General features: G+C 38.9%; 1 protein-coding gene across 2 annotated transcripts in view; it reads right to left on the bottom strand.

Annotated features, from left to right (window-relative positions):
* The window catches only part of zbbx (zinc finger, B-box domain containing), a 100283-nt gene that overhangs the window by 69178 nt on the left and 16718 nt on the right, over positions 1 to 14387 (bottom strand). For both annotated transcript variants that reach the window (XM_067995360.1, XM_067995361.1), the window contains exons 7-9: positions 8140 to 8235; positions 4332 to 4490; positions 387 to 582 (exon numbers count right to left, since the gene is read on the bottom strand). In XM_067995360.1, coding sequence (XP_067851461.1) covers positions 387 to 582; positions 4332 to 4490; positions 8140 to 8235 — 451 coding nt within the window. The remainder of the gene's footprint in view (positions 1 to 386; positions 583 to 4331; positions 4491 to 8139; positions 8236 to 14387) is intronic.

Genomic DNA, 14387 nt, shown 5'->3' with positions numbered 1-14387 from the left:
TGGAAAACTGATGGCACATGACTGGAGAGTGAGAGAGATAGATATGATGAACTGATTGCGAGAGAAAAAAGTGATAGTATAAGAAAGAGACACTGTAGGAAACAAAGATGGTAGAAAGACAACAAACACCGAGAAGGGTCTTAGCTGCAATTTATGGAGCAAGACTGAATATTGACCTTTTGGGCAGTGGATTACTACAGTTTCCAATTTTATTTTAAATTCTGTTTTCATTTCCATGTTTTAGGTTAAGCATAATGACATTGTTCAAATTTATCAATCTTTTCACTTTTTAATGATTTGTACAAAATAATTTTTTATTTGAGTTGCTAAATTACATTTACAGTGTTTTCAAGCTTTCAAAATTGAAGTGCTACAATCATTTCTACCTGAAAACATTTCGGGCGACCACTGTGCTTCACTAGGTTTTCTCTCTTTCCACTCTTTTAATGCTTCTTGGAAAGCCTTTGCTGACTGTTCCTCATCAAAGTTGCCATTTAATAATGAGCTACTGTTCAAATCTTCTGCACTGCTGCTTTGTGCACAATAAGCTGCTGCAAAATCCTCTTGTTCCATGTTAAGAACCTACAGCATACAGGAAATTATAAAATGTCATAAGTAAATAACTAATACTAGAACTCACCTTGTTTGTTTTGATAGTTATCTTATTCAGAACCTTCCTGTGAGAGATCCTTTCAGTTTTTATTTCTGCAACAGACCATGCGGTGCTACAGTAAACATTCACAATTTAGAAAACAAATAGATAACTTAGACGTTACAATAAACCTTTGTGAAATTAAAGTTATGCTCACAGGGGGGAACAGTAGGAAGTTAGGTGTAGAGGATGAGAATGAAATAGTTGGACAAGGGCCACCAAGGGGAAGCACAGATTTAGGGCTTACAGCACTTATTGGTATGTGAAACCACACACCTCCCCCCACCTCACTTCAACAGATCCATCCATTTACTTCCTGTTTGCATGTACTGTATTCTTTAGGTAGGGTGGTTAAAATGTTCTAAATTATAATATGTGGCAGAATCAGGTCAAATGGATGGAATGTGCATTCTCTTCATGAGAGTTACAATGTGTGTTCTTTTATTAATGACCCATAGCCGCACAGAGGCAAAAGGTGTCCTTTACTGAAAGTAGTTGGCAATCAGGGAGTTTCTTTCCACTCTGCCTGCCTGCACATCAACTCCCTCTCAAGTAGGCTTCTTCTCTTCTTGGGTACTTCAAGCTTCTGGACTATCTGCATATTGACACTTCTTCTGATTGGTAAATTGTGAAGCATGTAGCACGTGGCAATGATCTTGCTCACTCTGGCTAGTCTGTACAACAGCACTCCTCAGAAGTATTGTTTCAGCATGCCTCTGGTCCATTCAATTGCAACTCTGGCGGTGGCATGGGCTTCAGTGTAATGTCACTCTACTGCTATATGGGGGTTCTGGATTGGTGTCATGAGCCAGGGCTGCAAATGGCAGCACAGTGGACTGCTGCAGAATGCCTGAGTAATAGCTACACCTCAGGAAATGACAACTGATGTGCAGAATTATACATGAATTCCACTCTTGATCATAGGTATCTTCATGAAACAGATTTCCAGAATTATACTTCTGTACAAATTGTAGTTACTAAATCACCTGCAAATTTATGGAGTGGAACCCCCTCCAGTTAATTAAAACAATGCAGTTCTCAAGTGGAGCACTCTGCCATAGGTTCTATCAATAAGCCTGCATTAGAGGAAACCCCATCGGTCAGAAGTTCTGTGCCCTCTCAAGCTGCTGCATCCTTTTCATTTGGAAAGTTATGATGGTGTTGCCACTGGCAAACATGGCATCTGTCACTTAACTTTAAGCATCTGTATAAAGCCGACATCTCCTCTAACAGCCTGGAAGGATTCTATGGCATAAAAGATTAAGGCCACCATTAGCTTCACAGCTACAAACAGTGCTGTAGCGTTCCAGGAGGTTGTCTGAAGATCAGCCTGCAGCAGGTGGCAAAGCTTAATTTGCCCCCTTCAGCAAAAATGCAGGCTTCATACAACGTGCACTATGTCCAATACAGCTATACAAAAATGCTTAGGCAAAATAATTCCTTCTCAAATTGCTACCAACACAGGATCTCAGCTTTAAGAGATGTTCCTAAGCAGGCCAAAAAGATATGCCAGAAGTTGAAAAATCTGGCATGGGACCTTTAGTATAATTTAAATATTAAAACCAGGGCTGTCCTATGTCAAGGCCTACTTTTTGGTTGAAACACAGATGTGGGACAACAGTAGTGTGAGAAGTTGAAGGTCTGATTTTCCGACCCATGCACATTGCTGCACCACTTGCAGACCATCGGAAGATTTTATACTTTTCAGTATTATCCACAATTACTGAGACTAGTCCAACAAACCCTACATACACAGGGAATAAGCTTTAAGATATTATGCTGCACCCATCATTCACTTCAATCATGCAGATTCAATTTATATTCCATCATGATTCATATATGAATTTTAATCAGCAAAGTCATAAGAATGCCAGGAACAATTTAGTGTCATAAGCAACTTATTCTCCAAACATATGAGCAGATTCAAACAATACTTTGGTATCAGCAAATGTGATTCAAATTCTTTTAAGCATTTTTTTTAAATTATGTAAACTCTCTTCACGGATGTCTTTAAAAATCACAATGAGAAGTGGCACTTTGGGGAAGGGAGGGGAAAAGCTGGAAGAGGGAGAGGAAAAAAATTCTGATTTATCTGTCTGTTGGTGGAATCAGTATTTAATCCCAGAGTCTCCTGTGCAGCCCTAGCATTCACTAGGAATTGGCGGCCATGTCTTCAGCTGCCTGGGCCCTAAGCTCTGGAATTCCCTCCCTAAACCTCTCCGCCTCTCTGTCCTCCTTTAAGTCACTCCTTAAAACCTTTGACCAAACTTTTGGTCACCTGTCCTAACATCTCTTTATGTGACTCTGTCGAATTGTGTCCGATAACGCTCATGAAGCACTTTGGGACATTTTACTATGTTAAAAGCACTAGAGAAATGCGAGTTGTTGTTGTTGTTGTAAGATGGGCAAGTATCCATTTCGTGCTACTTTAGTATGGTGAAGGAAGTGAAGGCCTCCAAACCATAGGGGACACTGTGCTGTGTGGGAAGGGATTTAAAAAAAGAAAAGCCAGGAAGAGGGAAAGAGAAGGAGGGGAGAGGAGGAGAATTACGTGGCGAGTTAGATGGGATACAGTGATCCAAACTGGGTCTGGATGGGGAAAAGAAGTGTGGCTGTTGAGGTAGACTTTGGGGAAGTCAGATGTGGGTGGTCTGTGAAGTAGTTTGAGGGGATGTAGTGTCTCTGTGACTATGTGGGAGGGTGGTGAGGGGGGTGGGTGGTGGAGAGCATGAAGAGAAAGAATGAACTTTAAAATGTAGATTTTGTGGCGGCGAGGTCTGGTTGTTCAATTAACAACCCAAAATGTAATTTTTATTTTAAAAAATAGTACAGTATTAAAAATGTTTAAAATTAACATGAATGCGCCAATCCTAAGTAAAACATCAAAGTTTGCGAGGGGAGCATGTTTCCTTCCAAGGACTAAAATTTATAAATGAGCTGCCTGCAGCCCCGACTGAAATTATACTATACTTAATAAGACTGAGTTCAAATATTCTACTTGACATCAGGTATTTTTTTTTAAAAAAGAAAATGGATTAAAACCTTTCTTCTCTCAGCAAAAGATCTATTGCTGCTACTGGGAGAAAGAAGTTTAAAAATATAAAGAAAGATAATTCATTTCCAAATGTCAGAGTAATTTTCAATAAAATTGTACAAAGTCCCTTCTTAGATAAAAAAAAAAATTAGCAATGCCCATGCAACTTCTAAAATGCTAGAAAATAATCCAAATAATGACAAAAATTTAAATTTTCTGCAGGGTGAATGCTCATCCCCCCATCCCCAGAAAATAAATTTTGGACCTCTATGCTTGTATCACCCTTCAGACACTTAAGTTTCTTTTTCTTCAATAAAAATGAAGGAATATTGGATATGTATACAGATCAAGTTACGAGCCAGTGACTCACTGCACTTTCATTATAATTATTTATTTTCAAGTGTCATTTACTTATATTCAGATCTGTTTTTGAGCTGTTCGCCTTTTTGAAACTGTTGATCAACTTTTGCTAGTCTTCTCGGTTGGCATGCATCTTGTTGAAATAAGTAATTGTTTGTACTGGTTATAAAATTTGAAGCTTACTATATAAAACTGGGTTCTGATTAACAGGCATACAAATATGCACCAACTTAAATTGTGGCCTTTTCTTCATATAAAATCTTCAGCGTTCAAACAATAACCTACCTCAGCATTGCGTTGTGTGCCGATTTGAGATGAAGGTTTTCTTACTGAAAATTGTTTTCTCAGAAACTGCTTTGTATTCACAGGTGGGTCATCAGATTCAATTTGTTTTTTAAATTGGCTGACTAAATGCAATGAATTGCTTGATGTAGGTTCCTCCACCTGTCAATAATATAAAAATTGATGACATCATTGAATAGGAGAAATTTTTTTTAAAAGCAGCAACTTAATAAGGGCCATGTTAAATTATCATTCCTTCCTAGATTTTAAATAATTTATTATTCAGTTATTCCTCCTAAATATTTCAATAGTTCTCCAAAGAACATTTGCAAACATGATAGAACAAAATGACCCAAACCTAGTACACTGCAATAGATCTTGTGACTCTAAAAATCTCTACATGGTTAATATTGCTTTTTGCACTAAGAGATAACTTCAAGCAGTACAAGCAAACAACTGCACTACACCCTTCAATGTTTGCTTCATTCCAGGTGCCCTCGGCAAGACTAACAAAACATCACCCTCTAATGGTATACACATTTTAAGCTTCTTTACCAAGGTAGGAAAGGCAATAATAACAGTGAAAAGAAAATTTAGGCTCACTTTATACAATTGTTCATCAGGTAAGATTTTCTGATAACACAATGTTGTAGTTTTAGGAAAATTTAAGTAGCAATCATTTTCTTAATATACCCAATCAAGTGTCATTACCACAGTGCCCTCTTTAGTCCACTTGAAAATGATGTATGCATGCTTTGTGTTATTAATACACTAAAATACATAGAGTATGGAATGATACAGGGCAGAAACACACCATTGATTTCCTTCTCCATATGAGCCACAGAAAAGGAGCGGCTTGTGCATTCTGCTGCAATTCCTTCCCTCTCCAAAAGGAACAGTAGAAAGATGCAGTTACTCACAACTTATTTTTCTGATTCCCCCATTGTGTAACAAAAAGCAGAATCTGTTTTAGGCATAAAACTACTGAACCACATAGCAGAAATTCTAATCCTCTTTAGTACCACAAGGTGGCACTGATTGCACCATCATTTTGGCACTGCACCCGAATACTAATAGCATGGTCATGACCTTTTGGAGCATTTTCTTGAAAACCAGCCACATAGTTGAATCTTGGACTACATATCCTATTATTTTGGCCCAACAGAAAAAGGTAATGGCCTTTGGCATTAGAGTCATATTTTCAACGGTGTTAATTAGTTAAGCTGTTCTATTTGTAGTCAGCACAAACACATAACTGGAAGGACGCATATAGGTGAAACATAGAGCAGGAGGAATCACGGAAGATTTATCATTAGCAAATTTATTTTATTGATTCGTCTGACATTCACCAATACCACTAATTTAGACTTATAAAACAGAAGCTATGTGCTTGCATGAAAAATTAAATATTTAATAAGTTAAGTAAGTACCCATGAATTATATACCCTGCAGTAAAATAGACTGTTGTAAAATTTAGATCTGTACATATAAAATATTTGCTTCATTTTAACTAATCACAACATACACAGAGCACAGCTCTATTAGCATCCATATGCACACACAAATGCTCTTTCTTGATATGGGAATGCTTGATGCTTCCACTGGGTGCCCGAAACGGATAGAGTTTTCTTCCTCGCCACTGATATCCCTTACTTTGCACACAAAAGTCATTTAAAAAAAGTAACTAAAATATTAACTACCTCATACATATTATTATGGCTAAGACAAATTTGCCCACATTTTAAGCTGGCAGCGTTTTTATTTATGACACAAGTGAGTTGGAAATAATACATCAATAAAAGTGGTGTACAATAAAAATACTGAATTTCTACTGTGATTAACATCCTCTGACAGATCACTACAGATGAGAACTGATTAGAGGACAAGATGCAGTTTGAGGTCCCCATATGCTAGGATAAAACCTGCTGAAATATTCTCTATAATCATTAATAGATGAAAAAAAATTAAATTAATTCCTCCTAGTAACTCATAGTCCACCACCATTACTCTAAGTATATGGAAATTTCTCACACAATTAGGCCCTCCCAATTGGCCAAATATTGTTTTGGCGTTACCTAAATGTTTTTAACTGTATACCAATAACTATAGTTAATTTACTAAAGGAACTTTGGTGCTTGTATTAAGTTTCTGATGTGTTACATGTCATTCTTCTGATAAGAGTAGGCACAAAATCTAACACGTTTGGTAATACTGATCATTCTTCAAAAAAATACTAAGTTTGTTGGACTGTTTCAATTACACTCTGGAAACAAAATTCAAAAAGGTTAGCCCTCACCTATCTCTCACCAACCAAAGCTCAAAAATTACCCGACCAACCCTAACCACAAAGCAGGCCTACAACACTGCCCAAATCACTACCATCCCTCAAGTCCACCTGGTCTATACCCAGGCTGCATCTCTCCCCTCCCTGGTTTCCTACACCTATCATGTAAAAATCCACCCAATGGCCATCCACAGCTTCCTTCCCTATCACCAAAAAAAAGCATGTGCCCCTCAGCAGCCCTTTCCCGGTCACCCACCTACCATCTGACACCCAAAAATATTAGAGAAGCAGAACATACAGATGACAAGAGAACAAGAGACATAGACAAGCAAATTTGAACAGAAAAGGAGACAGAAACAAACACATAAAAAAGCAGCAACAGAAAAATGCAGAGAGACACATAAGTAAAACATAATTTATATCCTCCAACTCCCAGTAAGCAAAGCCCAAAGGGATTGACTAGTTGGAAACTAAAATTAGAGTACATATTAAGAAAGGTTACTGTGAATTTAGTTGGACATAGCTCACAGCAAAAATATTGACAGCAAATTAATTTACCAGCACTTGCTCTAGCTGTAGGGAAAGTGGAACAGTTTTTTCGGTAGACAAAGGCAGAATATAAGGAAAAAGATGCAGCAGGGAAAAACCACAGAAACAAAAACAGTTAACACTAGTCGAGGGATTACAAATCAGTTAACATTTCAGGTATAGACCCTTTGTCAGAACCCAGTTCTCCTTGTTTCTGTTTTGGATTTTCAGCATCTGCAGTATTATTCTTTTTGTTCAAAAAAACCACAAAAATGACTTCAAACAAGTAGGACAACCTTAATGCTAATTCTACCAAGGCCTCTGGGGATAGAGAGAATGAAGAGGAAATTTAACTTCTTCCCTCCTAACATCTTTTGCAACATATCCAAATATGTGAATTTTTTTTAAAAAACTGATTCGATATATGGTTCAAAACTGACATTTACTTATTTTCAACAGATTCACTGTGCGCCCTCATCCAATTATCCTCTGTCCTTTAACCTCAGTTAAGCTGAAGAGACCACTTGACCTTGACTCACTAGAGCTAATTTTAACTTTCAACAGTGGCATAAAAGGGGCAATATCGGATATGTCCTCCCATTATACACCCCGCCTGATTTTCTTTTCCATTCGATACAAGGTTCAAATTAATTCAGCAGGCTTTTACAAAAGTGATGATTGGTAAAACCTAGCCAGTGATACATTATCTTTACTCATTGCGTGCGTTTGTGTCTTCAAATGTAAGCTGAAACAGTGGGCATGAATGTTGGCCATTCATTTATTTACAGTACGTTAGATTTACAAATGTGAAAGAGTGATCAGAGTTAGTGGATTCCTTTCTTTTGGAAGGCAGAGCATCAAAAACAATACGTCAAAATGTGATCAACTTTGGAATGCAAAATTTACAATTAAAAATGTGGCAAAAAATGTATTTTTAAAACCTAAGCTATAATACATTAAATAAAATCACCATGTTATGAAAATATAACAGTAAAGTACCTGAAAAGGGGAAAATCTGTGAAGCTTCAGTGCCCCCTTTTGATGGAATTTAGCAAAGCAGCTGGAACAGTAATCCTCTCCACACTCCACACAAACCTTTGGGAAGTGCAGAAAACATTTTAAAGTGAGACTAGCTGAAATGCCCATCAATTTCAAAAACAGAAAAACGTTTCTGTGTCTCCAAACATTTATATGGTTATCTTTCTATCATGTATGCAGTCAAAAACCAAATGGACCTTAAATACCACGGGGCTGGTTTTACAAAATCATGCTCCCAGTGGGGACCCTTAATTAGCAGGAGCGCATATCGGAAATTGTGAGCACGCTCAATAATTTTACATGCAGTTCAATGAATGGATGGAAAATTGTGGGAAATGCATGTGATTTCGCAATGTGCATTCCCGGCAGGCAAGGCTCCTCCCTGAGAGCAGTTTCATAAAATTGGCCCTTATACATAAATTTCTTTTTGAAAAACATCAAGCTAAAGTAACAAGGCTGAGAAAAAAATTAGATGAACAAGAACACTATGAGAACACAAGATATTATCAGCATTCAGTAGAATGCTGCTCAGAATAAAGACATTTCTGTGTAATCTAACAAATAAGGAAAGGACTGTTAAAATACCATTTTTAACTGCTTTATAAAAGGTGCTGACTGTAATGAATCAGAACAAATGCTAAGCAATTATGCCTTAAATGCTTCACATTTAAAGTTAGGCAGGTATCTAAATTCAACTCAGAATTTCCTGAGAAGGCATAACAGGCAAGTTATACTAAAATTTTCACCCATCGCCCCCGTTGGCGAGTTACACCAAAATTTCCTGAGAATCTCATTAAGATACGCCAAAGCACAAAAACCGTCGTAAAGCAAGTGGAATCGTGACCCAAGGAAAGCACCGAACTTAGCCATGTTCCTTCTTTAAATCACTCTTTATGCATGAAAATTAAAGTTTGAAGCCACCAAACCATCATTTATGCACATTAGTCACGGCACGTTTAAGAAAATACAATCAAAGAAGTTTTTCAATTTTTAATGCAAATCATTCTGATGCCATAAAGATGCTTTGAAAGATACACTAAATACATTGTAGGTTTCAAGTGAGGAATTTTTTTTAAAAATGCCATAAAACACAATATGACTTTGGGTCATGTTGCGCCTGAAAGTTTAGGTGCAAATCTACAGCCTGTTCAGAACTGGTGTAAATTCAGGAAATTTGAGTGAGCTGCATTTTTGCATGAAGGCAAAGCTACGTTGATGAGTGGCAAAGGGTATAGACGCAGGTGACTGAATTTGATGGGAAAGAGACAATTTAAATGTAGCGTAAAAACGGGCGCAATTCACTTACGCCTGAATTTCATCAATTCTTATGCTGAAAAAAAAAATCAGCATTACGTCGCACCTGCGCCATTGTTTCTACACAAATTTTCAGAAAGTTCTGGGCAATATCACATAAGAATTTCCCAGTCCGATGTGAGCCAGAACGAGGTAGAACATGATTCACACCCAAATATTATAAGCACTAACCCTACTGTAATAACTAGTCTCATTACAATATTTTGGGCAAGAAACGTCCACTGGGTGTGCAAAATAATGTGCTACTACAGGATTTAAAGGCTTAATGTCAGATTTGACTCAGTGGAAGCATTCTTGCCTGAGTCAGAAAGTTGTATGTTCAGGCCCCACACTGTGACTTAAGCACATAATCCAGCTGACACTTCAGTGCAGTGCTGAGGGAGTGCTGCATTGTTGGAGGTGCCATCTTTCAGATGAGGCATTAAACCATCCTCTCAAATGGATGTAAAAGATCCCATTGCACTATTTGAAAGAGAGCATGGAGAGCTCCCCTGGTGTCCTGGCCAATATTTATCACTCAAGCAACATCACAAAAACAGATTATCTGGTCATATATCTTATTGTTGTATGTGTGGGAAATTGCTGTGCACAAACTGGCTGCCACATTTCCCTATATTACAACAGTGGCTATACTTCAAAAATATTTAGTTTAGTGTGGCGCTTTGGAACATCCTGCAGTCGTGAAATGTGCTACATAAACACAAGTTAAGAACAGAAGAAATAGGAGCAGGAGTAGGCCATACAGCCCCTCAAGCCTGCTCCGCCATTCAATAAGATCATGGCTGATCTTCGACCTCAACTGCACTTTCCTGCCCTCTCCCCATATCCCTTGATTCCCTTAGTGTCCAAAAACCAACTCTCTCAATCTTGAATATACTCAACGACTGAGCATCTACAGCCCACGGGGTAGAGAATGCCAAAGATTCACAACCCTCTGAGTGAAGAAATTTTTCTTGATCTCAGTCCTAAGTGGCCGACCTCTTATCTTAAGACGATGATCTTTAGTTCTAGATTCTCCAGCCAGGGGGAACAGCCTCTCAGCATCTACCCTGTCAAGCTCTTGAAGAATTTTATACATTTCAATGAGATCACCTCTCATTCTTCTAAACTCCAGAGAATAAAGGTCCATTCTACTCAATCTCTCCTCATAGGATAACCCGCTCATACCAAGAATCAATCTAGTGAACCTTCGTTGCACCCCATCTAAGGCAAGTATATCATTCCTTAGGTAAGGAAACCAAAACTGTACACAGTACTCCAGGTGTGGTCTCACCAGAGCCCTATATAATTGCAGCAAGACTTCCTTACTCTTATACTCCAACCCCCTTGCAATAAAGGCTGACATACTATTTGCTTTCCTAATTCCTTGCCGTACCTGCATGTTAACTTTGTGATTAGTGCACAAAGGCACCCAAATCCCTCTGAATACCAACATTTCTTAGTCCCTCGCCTTTTAAAAAATATTCTGCTTTTCTATTTTTCCTACCAAAGTGGATAATTTCACATTTTCCCACATTATACTCCATCTGCTACCTTCTCGCCCACTCAATGAACCTGTCTATATCCCTTTATGTCCTACTCACAGGTTACTTTCCCACCTAGCTTTGTATCGTCAGCAAATTTGGATACATTACACTCAGTCCCCTCTAAGTCATTGATAACTATATATATATATATATAAAATAAAAACAGCTGAGGCCCCAGCACTGATCTTGCAGCACCCCACTAGTTACAACCTGCCAACCCAAAAATGACCCGTTTATTCCTACTCTGTTTTGTGTCTGTTAACCAATCCTCAGTCCATCCTAATATATTACCCCCAATCCAATGAACCCTAATCTTATGTAACAACCTCTTGTGTGGCACTTCATCAAATGCCTTTTGAAAATCTAAATATTCGCCACCCACTGGTTCCCCCTTATCTACCCTGCTAGTTACACCCTCAAAAAGCTCCAATAAATTCGTCAAACATGATTTCCCTTTCATAACACTGTGTTGACTCTGCCTAATCATATTATGATTTTCTAAGTGCCCTGTTACTACTTCCTTAATAATGGATTCTAGGAACATAGGAACAGGAGAAGGCCATTTAGCCCCTCGTGCCTGCTCCGCCATTTGATAAGATCATGGCTGATCTGTGATCTAACTCCATATACCTGCCTTTGGCCCATATCCCTTAATACCTTTGGTTGCCAAAAACCTATCTATCTCAGATTTAAATTTAGCAATTGAGCTAGTATCAATTGCCATTTGCAGAAGAGAGTTCCAAACTTCTACCACCCTTTGTGTGTAGAAGTGTTTTCTAATCTCACTCCTGAAAGGTCTGGCTCTAATTTTTAGACTGTGCCCCCTTCTCCTAGAATCCCCAACCAGCGGAAATAGTTTCTCTCTATCCACCCTATCTGTTCCCCTTAATATCTTATAAACTTCGATCAGATCACCCCTTAACCTTCAAAACTCGAGAGAATACAACCCCAATTTGTGTAATCTCTCCTCGTAACTTAACCCTTGAAGTCCGGGTATCATTCTAGTAAACCTACACAGCACTCCCTCCAAGGCCAACATGTCCTTCCGAAGGTGCGGTGCCCAGAACTGCTCACAGTACTCCAGGTGCGGTCTAACCAGGGTTTTGTATAGCTGCAGCATAACTTCTGCCCCCTTGTACTCTAGTCCTCTAGATATAAAGGCCAGTATTCCATTAGCTTTGTTGATTATTTTCTGCACCTGTTCATGACACTTCAATGATCTATGTACCTGAACCCCTAAGTCCCTTTGGACATCCACTGTTTTTAAACATTTTAACCATTTAGAAAGTACCCTGTTCTATCCTTTTTTGATCCAAAGTGGATGACCTCACATTTCTCTACAGTGAATTCCATTTGCCACAATTTTGCCCATTCACCTGATCTATCAATATCGCTTTGTAATTTTATGTTTTCATCTACACTGCTTACAATGCCACCAATCTTTGTGTCATCGGCAAACTTAGATATGAGACTTTCTATGCCTTCATCTAAGTCATTAATAAATATTGTGAACAATTGAAGCCCCAAGACAGATCCCTGTGGGACACCACGAGTCACATCCTGCCAATGTGAGTACCTTCCCATTATCCCTACTCTCTGTCGCCTTTCGCTCAGCCAACTTCCTAACCAAGTCCGTACTTTTCCCTCGATTCCATGGGCTTCTATCTCAGCTAACAGTCTCTTATGCGGGACCTTATCAAATGCCTTCTGGAAGTCCATATAAATAACATCAATTGACATTTCCTTGTCCACTACTTTAGTCATCTCTTCAAAAAATTCAATCAGGTTTGTCAGGCACGACCTACCTTTCACAAATCCATGCTGGCTCTCGGATTAACTGAAAATTCTCGAGGTGTTCAGTCACCCTATCCTTAATTATAGACTCCAACATTTTCCCCACAACAGATGTTAGGCTAATTCCCCGGTTTCCCTCTCTCTCCTTTTTTAAAAAACTGGAGTGACGTGTGCAATTTTCCAATCAAGAGGGACAGTTCCTGAATCTAGAGAACTTTGAAAGATTATAGTTAGGGAATCCGCAATGTGCTCACCTACTTCCTTTAAAACCCTGGGATGGAAACCATCTGGTCCTGGGGATTTGTCACTCTTTCGTGCTATTATTTTCTTCATTACTGTTGCTTTACTTAGGTTAATTTTATCGAGTCCCTGTCCCGGATTCAATATTAGTTTTCTTGGGATTTCCGGCATGCTATCCTCTTTTTCGACTGTAAATACTTACGCAAAGTAATTGTTCAACATGTCTGCCATTTCCCCATTGTCAATGACAATATCCCCACTTTCAGTTTTTAAGGGGCCAAAACTGCTCCTGACCACCCTCTTTTTCCTAATACAACTAGCATTCTAGCATTTTCCCTACTACTGATATCAGGCTAACTGGCCTATAGTTCCCTATTTTCCTTCCCCCTCCTTTCTTGAATAGCAGGGTCACAGAGCTCATGAGAAAGAATGTCTGGCAGGTCTGCAGGAGGGCAGAAAGCTCCCAGGTTTGCAGATACAGCAGTGGACATGCTGTTGGACGAAGTGAGGTGGAGAAGAAAGACCCATGTTGACACAAGCGCTGCCAGGGAGAATTAACAGCATGGGAATAGAATTTGTGGCAGGGCCAAACACAATGGCAGTGTGGTGACTGAATGGCAGTGGGCTGTCGGTCCTATTGCAGCATGTGGCATAACTTCCTTTATAAAGCAAAGCCACTGCAAGAACTCTTCCTCCAACAACTGCAAGTAGGAGAACCTTTGCCCGTATACACTGGCATGAGGATACTGGCAGGTGGGTGCAATGTACCTCTGATGCTACCTGACCAGGCCAGGCTTCCCTCCATTGTTCCTCTTCTTCCAAAAAGCAAACATACAAGGAAATTCACTATGGGAAATCCATTATGCCCTGCCTAAAATGGGGAGAAAATGGCAGCCTCATAGCAAATGGTTAGTAAAAAAGCAAAAGTACTCCAAAAATGAGTCAGAAATAATCTTTAAACTAATGCTACACTCTTTAAATTCTCATCTGCCTTCTGCAGATCACCTACCAGCCATGAATGTCTGTTTATACGAGCAAGAGGAGGAATCAAGGCAAAAGAGACGACATTTAATTATTTTTGCTTCATTTCCATAGAACTACCTAAAAATGGGAAAATGCTTACACAACCACTGGAAATGCCAGAAACAGTATTGGTGAAAAAGTGGGCAGAGATCCAGTGTCACAGAATTCCTTCACATTTCACAATTGGGGTGTCTGATTTGCACTCGCAAATCTGGGTATTCCAATTGTAAAATCTAGGCTAAGTACTCACCATCAGTAATTGTAGGCATGTACTGGAGTGATACTAAGTAACACTCATTGTGGTTTAAAAAC

Source organism: Heptranchias perlo, chromosome 13 (genome assembly GCF_035084215.1).
Source record: "Heptranchias perlo isolate sHepPer1 chromosome 13, sHepPer1.hap1, whole genome shotgun sequence".
Taxonomy (NCBI): Eukaryota; Metazoa; Chordata; class Chondrichthyes; order Hexanchiformes; family Hexanchidae; genus Heptranchias; species Heptranchias perlo.
Note: the sequence above shows the minus strand (reverse complement) of the source record. Positions and strands in the feature narration are given on the sequence as shown.